This window comes from Neodiprion virginianus, chromosome 3 (genome assembly GCF_021901495.1).
Source record: "Neodiprion virginianus isolate iyNeoVirg1 chromosome 3, iyNeoVirg1.1, whole genome shotgun sequence".
NCBI lineage: Eukaryota > Metazoa > Arthropoda > Insecta > Hymenoptera > Diprionidae > Neodiprion > Neodiprion virginianus.
Genome location: NC_060879.1, coordinates 20,660,581 through 20,675,374, shown reverse-complemented (window position 1 = coordinate 20,675,374; position 14,794 = coordinate 20,660,581). Strand labels below are relative to the sequence as shown.

The 14,794-nt window shown below is 38.9% G+C and overlaps 2 protein-coding genes across 5 annotated transcripts; one reads left to right on the top strand and one right to left on the bottom strand.

Moving 5' to 3' along the window:
* The first annotated feature begins 114 nt into the window (after nt 1–114).
* Nucleotides 115–6,682, top strand: LOC124301423 (leukocyte receptor cluster member 8 homolog). Its single transcript, XM_046756428.1, has 6 exons — nt 115–547; nt 2,114–2,478; nt 2,645–3,831; nt 4,027–4,360; nt 4,465–4,672; nt 5,015–6,682. The coding sequence occupies exons 1-6, from the start codon at nt 399–401 to the stop codon at nt 5,175–5,177; spliced, it is 2,406 nt and encodes an 801-aa protein (XP_046612384.1). The 5' UTR covers nt 115–398; the 3' UTR covers nt 5,178–6,682.
* LOC124301425 (cAMP-dependent protein kinase type I regulatory subunit) lies at nt 6,271–14,348 on the bottom strand. 4 transcript variants are annotated; one of them, XM_046756434.1, is made up of 5 exons: nt 13,734–14,348; nt 9,619–9,928; nt 9,284–9,550; nt 8,493–8,696; nt 6,271–8,361 (listed from the first exon to the last, which is right to left on the bottom strand). In XM_046756434.1, exons 1-5 carry the CDS (start codon nt 13,896–13,898, stop codon nt 8,189–8,191), a joined length of 1,119 nt encoding a protein of 372 aa, XP_046612390.1. In that variant the 5' UTR covers nt 13,899–14,348; the 3' UTR covers nt 6,271–8,188. The 4 variants fall into 4 exon arrangements, with proteins under 4 accessions (XP_046612390.1, XP_046612391.1, XP_046612392.1 ...); XM_046756435.1 differs by lacking the exon at nt 13,734–14,348 and adding an exon at nt 11,112–11,605; XM_046756436.1 differs by lacking the exon at nt 13,734–14,348 and adding an exon at nt 11,103–11,603.
* Between the last annotated feature and the right edge of the window lie 446 nt (nt 14,349–14,794).

Below are 14,794 nucleotides of genomic sequence, written 5' to 3'. Positions count from 1 at the left end.
GTTTCCTCTCAGCCAATCAAATGCAGAGTGAGAGCAATGGAGTATCCAGCGTAACCCGGGGATATATGTCTAGCTCTCTTATCACTACGGCCACAGTTTTCGCGAACTGTAGTATATGCTCTAAGGCAAGGACATGGTGAGAGGAGATACTCACAAGACCGTGGTTGAAAGTGTATAGTGACTGCAGACAAGTAATGGCTGACAGTATCGCGAGTATTTCGGTGACATAATCGCACAGATTTACGTTAATTGTCGACCGCGGACGAATAGATATTCTGAGTGTAGAATTTAAGGAGATATGAACGATATAGAATATCGAGAAAGAATTAATTAGTAGTCGTATTCTCATATTAATTGGCTAACCAGATAATTTGGCTGCAGAAATCTTACACCGAGGAATGTCCGAGAGTGAACCCGTAGCGTCTCAACAAAAGCAGCAACATCAGTACCAGCAGCAGCAACAGCAACTAGCCGCCGAAACGATGACGGGAATGACTTGGCAGTATCCACCTCCAACTCATCCAACTCTCTATTCGCCCTATGCAGGGTAAAAATAATATTTTTTAACAAATTTAATCTTTCAACGCAAATCCCTAAAGGCGTAGTGAATTTTTCAAAATGGCCGCAGCATATGCCTTTCGTTCTTCAAACATTTCGATTCCGCCGCTGATTCATTTGTATATTTAGATATGTTATATTTCATCCGGAGTTTGCCCGCCAATATCAATTAAACCTCGAGTTTATTATTTCCTTATGATAATTTATCTTAACCCTAGAACACACGTATCTTTTTTTTCTACTCATCAACTCATCAGTGGGGTCGATACTGATCCCACGCGTTTCTTGTTTGTAAAATTGTTCTAAAATCCTCAATGGGACCTGTAAGTACATAAATCTTTTCCTTCTTTTAATAAGGAAACTAATGGTAAAGAACAAATTCAATTTCATTGAAGTTTGGTTTGTGAAAAATTCAAACAACTACCAAAAAGTGCTAAGAACGGCAAAAACGTCATCTTTCAAAAACGTCTAACACAATCTAGCGCCTTTTTTTTAATGAACCGATTTCCAAACTTTAAACACGATTTTGAAGATGATATCAGACTATCAAGAAAAACTACTATTCCTATGTTCCGTTGAAGAAGTATGGTTATTTCGGGATATGAAAATGGGAAAAACATATGGAATATGGAAATAAGAAAGTTAATAAAAACATAACAAAAGAAGTGTTTGTAAAGGGTTATCGTATATTTTCTTTTATATAAAAACTATGTAATTAATAATAATAAAATAAGGAAAAAAAAAACTCATTTGACTGCAATAGCACAAAGGCAACAATGCATCGCTCGGTGCTCCTTGCATATGACTAAGTTGTATCTTTGAACCATTTGCTGGATAAAGAAATATCATACATTATATACGGAGCTGGCAAGTTGATGAAAAAAAAAATAAAGTTTGCATTTTTTACAAAGCGATCGAGTTCATGGGAAAATTTTTTTCGGTATATGGTTTTAGATAATATATGTGACTATTGGTGCTTAAATTACGCAATAACAAGTAATATATTTTGATTTGAGTAAAAAAAGTTGAATTCACTTATTGCCACACATCACCAACAGCAGCTTTAGATTGGGATCATTAATGACCCCAGCCGTTTTTTTCAATTGCTTTACGTAATAGCCAGCAAGCAACTGATGCTACCACTGACTGGACCTCACTGCCAGATAGTGAACCTAAATCATAGTAACAGTCCCCAACGAATAATATCAAATTTTACATGTACCCCGTACATGTGTTCTAAGGTTATGATGGCAGAAGGTGCGGTAATTATAGAAAACTCCGTGAAACTGCTGAATTTTATTAGAAACGTAAAGTACAAAATATTTTTCGTTAGCAACTCAACTGCCGTCAGAGAAATAGATTTTCTTTATAGTTATTGCATTGTGTTCTTGTATAGGCTGAAGGTCCTTACACTGAGCAAGACAAAGTTATATCACAAAATTGGTCTATGTTATCAGAAATTTTTATGGATTTTCAACTAAATTAATACTTCTGATTCTAGTTGGAGACCTTGATTAATTAAAAGTAATATAATTTTATGTTGATGTTATAACAGGCAATTATATGGCCAAGGGTATGGATCTCAAGGTCAGATGTTTTACTACAACCAAGGAATGATGCCGGGTTATGGTCAGACGTTTAACACGCAACAGGTGCAGCAACAGCAACAACAGCAGCAGCAGGCAGCATCAACTCAAAATAATCAAGCAAAGCAACAGTCACAGCAGCCGCCTGTACCTGGAACTCCCGTATCACTTGACGATGACTCTGACCTCCCCCCTCTTCCCCCAGGACCTCCACCCCCTTCGCAGTCATCCCAACAGCCAAATAACCATAATCCGCAACTCCAGCAACCACCACCCTTCGTTTACAGCTCTTTCCCTTACAATGGTTGGAATGGAATACAAAACGATCACTCACGTTAGTTCTTATACTTTCACAGATATAAATATTTTATATTTTCACCAACAGTTTGAATTCAGATGTATCGAAGAAACAATCAGAAAAATTGAATTTATTCATTTACTCATGGTGTTTGCAAATTATCAACAAAGCTCATTGTATAATAGATATTTTGCTGTTGCAGAATTTAATGGTGGTCAAATCCGCTTCAATCTTCAAAACAAGAAAACAGGTCTTGGCTTCAGTCCTTCAGGTAACAGCGGAGCGGCTAAGAAAAAACGTAAGAGGAATAAGAACCTGGCTGCGCAGTTCAACAATAGTTTTCCAGGAAACAATAATGCAACTGCGACCAGTTTTATTCCTGGGGCTAATCTTAAGTCAGAACTACCGCCTTTACCTCCAACTCAGCATCAACCACCCGTGCCTCCTCCACCTTCAGAAAACCCGCCGGAAATAGTGACACCTTCATTAAATTCCCAAACAGTAGTCACTGCTCAAAATATTCCTAGAAAACCGGCTGTAGGTACCACTCCCCCAACTGCTATGACAAACACGAGTCCTGTTGGTGACTGGCCTGATAGTCTAAAAAACTACGTTAATCGTTGCTACGAGAAATGCAAAACAGGCGTTGACAAGGATCAAGTTGAAATTATACTGAAGGGTAAAATAACGCGTTCTGCTAACGACGGTTCCCTGTGGGTTAAGGACTGGGATAAAGAGCCTCTACCAAGCATTCACAGCGAGCGCATGACAATGACGATAAAGGCTCAGAACCAGAGTTTGAAGCTGGGAAATCCTTTGGTGGTTCATGGACAGGGAGGCCAGCGCAAGACGGGCCTCTCTACTTCTCTTGGGGCCCGTCTTGGTGCACGTCTCTCTGCCGGCTCTCACCGTAGGTCGAGGTCGAGGTCGAGGTCGAGGTCGAGGTCGAGGACGAGGTCGAGGTCGCGTAGCCCTCCTTTTCGAAAGTACAGGCGAAGCACTTCTTCTTCGTCTAATACAAGCGACCGGGACCACGAGCATAAGTGTTCGTCGTCAAAGTCGAAAAAATCGAGCAGAAGTAAGCCGAATTACAACAACAATAACAGCAGCGGCGGTGGTAGCAACAACAGCAGTACCAGCAACAAAAAGATGAAGAAGGCTAAGCAAAATAAATCACATTTCTATTCAGAGTTTGGTTTAGCTACAGGAAACGGAGATGAACTTGGATCCAAGGAAAAACTTCAACAGCGTGCTGCACGCTTCAGCGATTCTATTTCCAGGAACAGCATAAATATCAAGGATGATGGTGCTACTGAATTTGATTTTACAGGGCTTCACATCGTCGGTACCTGCAAGGATCTTGAAAAACCTTATTTACGCCTCACTTCTGTAAGTTTTATTGACATTCTGTGAGCCTTGTGTCTTGTTAATTTCCGCTAAAAGTTCAGTAAGCAGCTGTAATTTATGTTCATCTAATCAAGAAAAAAAAGATTAGCACAATTTGTTATTTTAATTGTAAAGTAAAGAAATATTATAAATATTTTCTTCTACATATTTTAATGGATTATTTTTGATCAATTTCAGGCTCCTGCAGCTTCCGCAGTGCGGCCAGTAAGTGTGCTTCGTTTTTCTCTGGCTCACGTTAAAAAACGTTGGGTAGCTGAGCAGGACTACAGATACGCTTGCGACCAGCTGAAATCAATTCGTCAAGATTTAACAGTGCAGGGTATAAGGGATTCGTTTACAGTTCATGTTTACGAAACTCACGCTCGTGTCGCCTTAGAGCGAGGTGACCATGAAGAGTTCAACCAGTGTCAAACGCAGTTAAGAATGCTGTATCAGGATCTTGGTGGTGAAAATCGTACAGAGTTCGTAGCATACAGGATACTTTACTACATATTCACGAAAAATACACAAGGTGAGATATACAATTAGTTTATTACAGGAAGTTGAATTATTGATATAAGTATCAAAAGTGTACAATAAAATTATTTAATGTACGGTTTTCTTTTATCGTTTCAGACTTGACAACAATTTTAGCATCTTTGACAGCCGAAGATAAAGAAGATGAATGCATAAAACATGCACTAAAAGTCCGCTCGGCGTGGTGGCTGGGTAACTTCCACGTATTTTTCAAACTGTACCGTAAAACCCCGCGAATGGCAGCCTTTCTTATGGACTGGTTCATTGCTAGGGAGCGCAAGAATGCGCTAAAACATATGATAAAATCGTACGTATTTCACATATTCCATTATTTACTCTTTATCGATGATACTTTCTATATTATCGGGTCATGTAAGTATTTGTGTAAAGAGAGTCTCGTTAGTAATATGTTGTTTTTCTTTCTTTTTTCGTTTTAAAGTCACATTTTCTTTGCTAACACAAAATTCTGGACCAGGGAAGGAATGGAAAAGGGATGGGGGTGGGGGTGGGGAGGCTTAACATATATCAATTTTTTGTTTCAGGAAATTGACGCCAGCGTTATAACTGTCTATTATGTCATTTCTTAAAACTCAACGAATGTTCTAGTATTGCCGTTTTTGCTAATCAATTTATTTCTTCTGCTCTTTAGCTACCGGCAAAATTTGGCGGTCGATTTCATCGTTGCGGAATTGGCCTTTGATTCTTTGGACAAGTTTTATGAATTTGTCTCCGAGCTTGGGTTGGCTTACGCCGACCCTGAGCGAATCCAAGTTGACTGCAAGACTAGTAGTGGTAATCTAGGTAGCTGGTAGCTGCTGCCCGGATCCTCTTTTCTTCACGAGGAAACTGCTTTGAAATCAAATTGTTTTGATGTGTACACCTGTCATGGTGTGAACACATTGTGTTTTCCTTTACACCTTCAAAAACAAAACACATAAGTGCGGATGAGTCGTTGTTATCGATCCTCATCGCACTCCCAACTTCGGATCAACTATTGACAGGCTAAATAGCTTACTAAAGCGAAATTTAGGAGAAGAAGAAGTCGTTACCGGCGCTACATGTATAATTATATCTTCTGACACGGATCACCATTTGTTGTACATAGCTAATAGAGCAGCAGCAGCCAGAATCGAGCAGTTCTGTTGCACAAAAAGCTCTGAATATATCATGAAATTCATCGTTGTGATTTGGAATCATTGGCATGAAGCCAGAATCGGTTCCAGATTCGGTGTACAATTACACCTTCGAAAACATCATCCCTCTTCATTCTCTGGTATTAAAACTTGGATACAATTATTTTCCCAAAAATAATTTCAAGTCGTATGATTCTTCACTTGGCTCCCCCTTCTCAATCCCCCCCCCCCCCCTGCCGCCGGGAAAAACGCTAAAACTATTCAGATAGAGTAGTCTCTTAAGACTGGAGGCTCAAGAACTTATCGGCGTGATTTCATACTTCATTACATCTTTCTGACGATCAGCACGGTTCCTTTACAAGCGACAAAGAAAAAAATTCTCTTCGCCATCAGGTTAGGGTGCTTTTTATCAACGTGCTGCAAATTCGAGAAATCCTGATCTGGACCAAGCAACGGAAACCTCAGGTATACACAGAAGTTTCCTGCAATCCTGGCCAATCCGCATGCAACGCTTCAAGGAAACTTGTTAATTTTTTTCCATCGTTTTTAATCGAGAATACCTATTTATAAACCATTGATTATTGTATTGCGTCCGTGATGCAACGAGAGGACGTCTGGCTCGATGCATATCAACGCTTAACGTCCTTGAACGTATAGTTAGCGCTGTGGCGAAGACTGAAATATGAGGCAGCGCCTCTATTAAGAATTGATTTCAAAACTACACAAAAAAAGTTGTAAAAAATGTAAAATAATTTTTCTTTTTTTCCCCAACTTATACACTATTCATTGTTTCCGACATATTTATATATGTATGTATGTATGTTATATTTGTATCGATTGAACGGCAACATTTTAAAAGAGTTAATGAAAAGAAAGTGAGAGTAAAAAAGGGTGTGAAAGATAATGATCGAGAGAGAACGCAAGCATGAAAGCAAATGAGAGAAGAAAAGCAGAACTTCACCGTGGATTTATTGCATTCACGTATGTATAGAAATTGATCGTAAATAACACTTGTGTGCATCGGGAAAATGATGCTCATGAAACAATTTCCAATCACACATAAATCATATACATTAAGGTAGTAAATATTTGTTGCATAAATGACATAATTATGGCATACATACCTCAATGTACAATATATTGCCCATCTGATATCGTTTACATAATAAATTATTTTTACTTCAGATTTTGCTGTTAGTTTCTCGTCGTTGATTCATTCTCTAGTGTTATCTGCTGTTTTCTGATAAGTGTTGTTATTACTAAGACGTATGTTTCTCAATACGAACTCTACAGTGATAAACTATTCGTAAGAAAAAAGTAACGAAACCTTGTGGACAGATTGAAATATTTTTTGTTCAACCTACACAGAAAGTATTACTTATCGTGCATATAAAGTGGCCGCAAAGTGTCTTCTTCCCGTCAGAAAACGAATAGGTGGGCACGAAATATCGTAAGTGCGCGGGCGCAAAAGCATATTTATATAACGCGAGGATGTTTTACGCGTTTTTGCATGATTGTTTTCGTACACAAAGTATGCGTTTCTATGACGGTTGAGTGAGTCTACGAATCCGCATGCGCAGAGTACAGAAAAGACTACTTGTAAGTCCGAGGAGTATAAGTAGTCTTTTCTGTACTGCGCTCATGCGGTGTCGCGAACAAATCTGATATTACGTGACCCATAAACTTAATTTCGTGCTTCGTGAAAAACACGTAACATACTCTTGTTCCATAAAGAATCTTTTACAACAAGGAAGCAACGATCTTTTCCGTCCGATCCTAAGTTTGCAACTTGAGTCGTAGGTGAACACGGACAGGAGCCGAAGACGAATATTGCAAATTTACGCTCGGCCGGAAAAGATCGCTGCCTCATTGTTGCATAATATTAATACTATTTGCACCTGCTTCTCCGAATACCTGGCGCAAAATCGAGTCTGTACTACGCGATAAAGGACGATCGTGTACTCGAAGGCAAACTTTCAATGCAGATGTGGACGAAGAGTATCGTGTGCACCATGGGCGGAAGGCGATTGACGCTGGTCATGCGATTTTTAGCTCAGCCTCGGCGATCTTCCACCGCGCTCTTCGTGCACTTTGGCTTTCTGAAAATCGCACTCCCGTCAATCGTTCGGTTTTCGCCCGTAATATACGATGTACTATTTTTCGTTTGTGTAATAATTGTGAATTTTTCTTATTCAGCCACTAATTCAAAAATGGTATGGCAAAATTCGTTCACGGAAATCTTTTCGTTGTTTCTTTCAAACATTTCAAAAGATGCGATTTTTTTACTTTACGTTATTGATAAATGGTTCTACAGGTATGGTTTTGAATTTTCTGCTGTTACCGTTATTGTCATTTTCTAATAATGATATAATTAAAATATATTAGAAAAACCTGCACGTAGTAAATTGAGATTTGAAGGTCCCAACTTACAGTGATGTCCAAGATATGACACATTATCTTCGTAATGTGTAATAATCATCATTCAATTTTATTTATAGTGTAGAGATTCTAATATTATATAATATGAATATATTAATAATAGATGGTATATAATACAATAATAATAATTAAAATATAATATTAATGAAATAATAAATTTTAACGGTCAGGGTGTATTGTTGTAGATTCTTGTGTACACGGGGAGGATGGCGCGACACGATTTTTTATTGTTTGAGATAACGGCGAGACAGCTATACGGAAAGGGACACGAAGCTGTTATATTGGGTGATGTTGCGTTTTAAAATATCGGCGCAGAGACCTAATACACGTTCAAATCGTGCTCTATCTAATTTGACACACTTCAACGGCCCTGTAGCAACTACAGTAGCTGCTCGCGGCCTGTCCAGTAAAAGCGCAATCTCTCCTGTAAAAAGTATCGAGAAATTAAAAGACAAAAATACGGCTAAATTGTACAGATTTACTTGTCAATGTTTGAAAGCATCTTTGAGATATAGTTTACGCGGTTTATTTTTTAATTTCACCCTTCCTACTCACCAAAATAGTCCGACGGCCCAAGACGGCCGACTTCCGAAGGTTCCTCGCCTTCTGTACGTTGTTGAAGAACGACAGCCATTCCCTCTACAATAATATAGAAATCTTCGCCGGGTTCACCTTGCCGAACGATCGTTTCACCATCATCGAAAACTACAGGTTCCAAAGCGTCTGCGACCGTTAACCTTTCCCACTTGTCCAACGATTCTGATTAAGTTTGGTCAAGAAAACATGTTTAAATTTCGAGGGGGATAAGGTTTCTTACTTCTAAAATTAAGGCTTTAATTTACTTCATTTTTAAACTTTCTGAAAAAAAGGGTAGGCAATGATTGCGGATACGTGTTTGAAATTAAATTTCTTACGACTTTGCGTCGCGAACTGTAGTTCTCACCAAATAGCAGAATTGAAAGTTTAGACGTATGGAAACGTTCAAAATTTCCATCCGGCATTTTTGTTTTGTTATTAGAAACGATTAATAAACATGAGTTGTACGAGTCCATTTCACATCAATTGCAATTGTAAATTAATCTTGAATTGTTTTTTTTTTAACGTCTTAGTCGCTAGACTAAGGCCGTTAGCAGTCAAACAGTCTGAACTTCTGCTAAATACACAAATACTTTACAGTTTTACTCATATAATTTTTTTTTTAATTTTATATTCTTATAAGCTTTGATCTAATTTTTATCATTAAAGTTGGTTGCCATATCTTAATCAGCATTACCACGTTCCGCTACTACCCGTAACTGGTAGCTTTTATTTAATAATCATTGAGTTTTTGGATTATTTTCTCTTACCTAATATGGAAACTCTGGAGAGGAACTCCTCGTACATTTTACGTTTCCTAATAGTAGAACCCATGAGAATTCTCCGATACGAATCTCTGTCGATGCCCCAAAGTTTCACGTCAGTTTTTGCTCTGACTGTAGCTGCTCGCCGAGTCCCGTAGATTAGCGCAAGTTCTCCGAAACTGCCGCCTTCGCCTATCGTTGTTACCAACTCACTGTTGACAAATATCTCGACCTCGCCTTGATCAATTACGTAAAAATTGTCCCCTTCGTCTCCTACAATTTGAAATAATGAAATAGATCGGAGAAGAAAAAAAGTTGAACCATCTTGCTGTCTTTCATACCTTGGCGTATGATTGGCTCGCCAGGTAAAAACGTGACGGGAAACATCGCGTCGAATATATCCGACCTCTCGTTTTCGTCCAAATGAGCAAAGAGTACGTTTTTTGCAATTGCTTTACTCAAGGCAGCCATAGTTTTGTAGTCCTTTGGCACCACCTTCTTAACGTAGCTGGTCGCATCCTCTTCTGATACCGGCTCTGCCGAAATTCCTCCTCGACGCCGAGGCACCTGCGGCCCTTGTTGACCCGCTGGCATATCTTCCGTGTCTTCAGGACTCGTCGCGCTCTGCTGTTTTGCATCGTGTGCTTGTTCCTTGAGAGAGATGGGAATGAACGAAAGAGCAATAATTATTTGATTTTTATTCTTTTGTCGAGGTAGTGAACGTGCTATTATTATTAACTTCACGTCGGAAATAATGCCGGTTCAATAAATTTCGCGCCACACTTATAAACGCGTGACTTCTCATTACACGAAACTCATACGAATCAGCCAATTCTACATTTTTTGCGTAAGAGGAAAATCTAGCGGAATAGATGAAAAATTTCGGGAATCGTCAGGTTTTCGAATATTTAAATCTTTGCAGGCATTCCGCAACCAGAAGTTACAAATAATTCGTTACATACTTTCCTCGATAGCGAAGTTTTTCAACAAAATTATGTTCAGATCAGCTTAGATATTTGTCAAGAAATCAAGGAGCAAAAAAGAATATATACCAAGGTATACACCTATATTTAAATACGTGTGCGAAAACGTTACGAAACCGCCGCCGAATATGCGAGTGTATATCAAATATATAGTTTCCAAACTGAGAAAGTTTTGAAATAGTTTTGTCTCTCATTTCTGTTCTTGATTTTCCCCTTTTTTCACCATTAAAAATAATTTTACACGATCGTTCCTACACGGCAGATGCTTTTTATTATGCACGTACTCTATTCTTTTAGTTTCCATTTACATTCAAAATTGACTGTGGCGAAGTATAATTACTCGGGTTTCATTAGTTTTGTTATTGACATCAGCGTTTCGCGCACACGTTATGTTATATTCCCCAGAGGATTTCGCGAAACAGCCTTTTCCAAGCTACCTGAGGTGACTTCGTGCGTCGCGCTAGCCGTTGTCAGTTAGCCCTAGTTTGCATTGAATGAGACTGAAGTTAGTAACGTTAACGTAAGAAAACGTCAGGGAAAAAATTGTTATTGCACAATTTTGGAATGACTTTGAAGGAGTTGGCTTTTCAAAATAAGAATATGTTTTATTTCTCATGGTTTACTAAATTTCAGACGTTCCTAAAGGTGCAAAGTAACGATTTTTCCTAAACATGCATCATTACAGTAATGTTACAAGATTCACCCTGATCCGTGTGAGCACACGGGTCTGCGCCACGAGATTCTTTCGGTATGTACGCGTATGACGTAACTTACATATAAGATCATATTCAACAATATACGTGCGAGTTAATAATTGCAAAGCTTTTACCCTAAACGCCTACCTACCGTACCTCCATGACGTCACCCAAATTAAGTTGTTTTTCAACAGTTTCTCGTACTCTCGCTACCGCAGTTATATTCCTTTTTGTCTACGCGTAGAACGGTGCTTCACTTTTTTCAACTTTATTATTATTAACTTTTGTTTCTTATAATCGATCTCCTGCTTGACTTTCACCTTCGTTCTCGTTATCACTTGCTTATTTATAATATAAACCTGGATAGATTATATGCGCCAATATATCGATGATGGTGATGATGATAATAATGACAATAATAATACTAACAGTAATAATATCTAGGGTTAAGTTGAGAGAAACAAAACTGTTTGAACGATAAAACTACAGGTCTCGGGACGGTAGATTCAAGCTCCTAATTTTATTAGAGCCTCGTGCACCTAATCCAATAAACATGGATATATCTTTCTCGACGGTATAATCGAGTATACGATTCGCGGGACGGTTCAAACTCGAATGACCGCAACTACAAGGACAGCCGACGACGATGACGAGGGTGACTAGCGTACGGGGGATTGCTAGTAAGTTGATGCGATGAAATAACTTCTGGAATATTTCGGTAGTTTATTGTGGTTCATATTTTCGGATATACATATATATGTGTATACTAGAAGTGTATGTGTCTGGTTTTGGGCTGCCGCCACTCGACAGCCTCTACTCTACCCAGATACCTATATGAATACCAATATAACGTTTGAAATATATTTTGAGAATATTCTATGTTTAGAAAAGCAGCGCCTACTCGAAGGCATTCAAACTTACAGACGGGCGCTCGAGTCTCCGGAATTGCAATTAAATCGCGAACTTGCCGATTCGTTACGATTTTATCATGGAGTTTATAGTTGGTTGCCGCATTAGTTCTGTTCGCACAATTGAGCTATGTATTGCGAACAAATTTTAATACATACATGGAGACGCGGCGTAGCGACGTATGCTTGTATGTATTGCAGATTTTGGAAAAGTGTTCCGGCAAGATTTATATAATTCATCGAAGATACACGTATGGATAAATATTTGAATATGTATTTCGGCCACACATTTCGCCGTTTTGTTGGCGGAGGGAAACGGGCACGGGGGTCGGTCTTCGTAAATTTACTTTCAGTAGAAGTTATACCTATATACGCATCGGTACGATGTAAGGTAGATAAACAGTATAACACACATGCCGTAAACGGCACTTGTACGTATCTGTTTGATCATTTTTATGCGCGATAATATTTATACGACGAAAAAATTCTCCAACAAATGAGAAAAAAGCGAATCAGCAAAATGTATAAATACATATCCACGTTATATACATACCTATAATGCATAGCGTAGGTATGTACATACGTATATCTATACGAGTAACGCAACACACAATTCGCAATTCGAATTCGCTGCGTTCGTGTCTGTGAGATATCACAGATCTTTTCGAATGAGGCGTGAACTATATTGTTTGCACGACGCTTGAGAGTGAAACTTAAGTTTAGACTTGAAACGAACGAAAAAAATCAGCTCGGAATATTCTATTAATAAATTGTGTGACGTACGTACGTACATCGATTCAATAATAAATCAGCTGTAGCAACAATTTTGATATTATTTAGTGTTCGTTCTAAATAACGTTTGGTTAGATCCCGCGATAATTTTTCTACAAACAAATGAATTTCTTATTGTCTCAATTTAGGTACGCTATAGATGAACATACCAAAAGCTGATAACGGCAGGGTCGCAAAAACAAGTCATATTAAATATTGAAGTAAGTGACGAGTAACATTTCAGGTACAGTTTTTAATGCCCAAATTTAGTTGAAGTGATAATTCTAAAATTCAAAGAACCTGGATCTTGTTCGTATGGAAGAAAACTTTCTCGGTTTTTGTAAATAAGGATGGCTACAGTTTTTCAAAATTATTATCATTGTTATTATTACTTCATCACATTTGACGAACCGAGGTCATCTTTTTTGGATGAATACATCCATTCTCATACTCCGCGCATGTAATAAGAGAAAATATCCCTCCCCCCCCCCCATCTCCCCGCGCTGCTTTCGCTATCCCTTTCAGCATGTGTACGGATAGGAAAATCGATATACCTATACGGCACAAAGAAGTAAAAAACAAGAAACCGAGAAGAAAACAGTGAAGGAAGAATAAAAATAACTCTTGTTTATTTGCGTCGTTTTTTCCCGTCTTGACTTGTGATTCCACAGGGACGATTTGTATCTACGACGTGATCATTAACCTAACTTGATGAAACAGTACGAAGACTGTAAAGAAAATTCTCGGGACGATTTAATTGCGATTCAGGGTTTATAATCGCATACGGTATGTATACATATAAGATTTAACACAGCTGCTGATGTGCATGCATGTGTAAGGCGTGTGTAAACCTACAGGCCGTGGTTGGTGTCGTGGGCGTGACGTCAGACATCAAACGCAACCGGGTCATCGTCAATTTCCTACGCGACAACGACACGACGAAGACGACGGACACGACTCGCGAGAGACGACGTAGCGACTCGGTAAATATAAATAATGGGTGCACACTTATGGGTTTTTGAACATTGAAGGTTGCGTGACAGACGACGATCACGAAACAGATAGACGAGCGATGTATTGTCGGTTATTAGGCTCTTACCCTTTCAAGTTTTTGGAAATACTCGCGTAGGAACGAGACTGGGTTCTCGGGCCTGCCAACGCACAGTTGGACAATGCAGTCCTTCAGAACCTGCTGAATGTTGTGCCGTTGAACGTACTCCTCGCACTCCCGCAAACTTTGCTCCTCTTCCAGGTTAGCCGCCATATTGTTGTATCCGAGATCTACACACTCGACGAACCAACACACCTAGCTATCTGCTTCCCCTGCCACTCAGCAACGCCACGACCTACTCGATTGTTATTCGATTGCAATTATTTTTTCTTCTCTATCTTCCTCTAAGTTTCCAATGATAAGGGGCGACGACGATATCGTTTACTTTCTACCCGCTAATTTAACCGCGCGCACATTATTGTAATGCCACAATGATCACTACGCATACCCTCGTTAGATACTTTGTATCGTTTTTCTCTTTCGGTTGTTTATCACAAAGATCACCCCCGCCCACCCCCTTCGTTTTACCGCGATCACGTGCGCGCTTTTGTATCAAACTAACCCTTGCAGATCTTTAAATCTCGATATTCCATGGACAACCGAATTATTATACGGTATATGCATACTCTGTGCTGTGATCCCTCCTCGCGGCCATAAAAGGTGTGATTGTTGACATGGCGCGTCGACATGAATACGGGAGGAGACACGCGCCACCAGTGCGCATATGCAATCTTGTTCCGGTTTTCCTTTCATTATCTTACCTCCGTTTTTTTTCTTCCCTTTGACTTCCCTTTATTATTCAGATGTATATGTAGATAATAAGTAAAAAGCGTTTAGTCTACGTGGCAAGCTAATAAATCGATAATGACTCACTGTAGAAGAGATTAGAATTCCTATCAGTAGACCGTGTAATTATAAATTTCGTATAGTAATATTGCGAATAAACACGTTTATCACGTATACCTAGTCCGGTATTTTATCACACTCATAGCTACAACGAATTTTAAGATTTTTACAGTCGTAGCTTTTATGGATAATCTCAATCAATTCATTTCAGATTTGAAATGTCTGGTGTCAGCCAATTTGCCTATGAAAGAGAAAAAAAATTG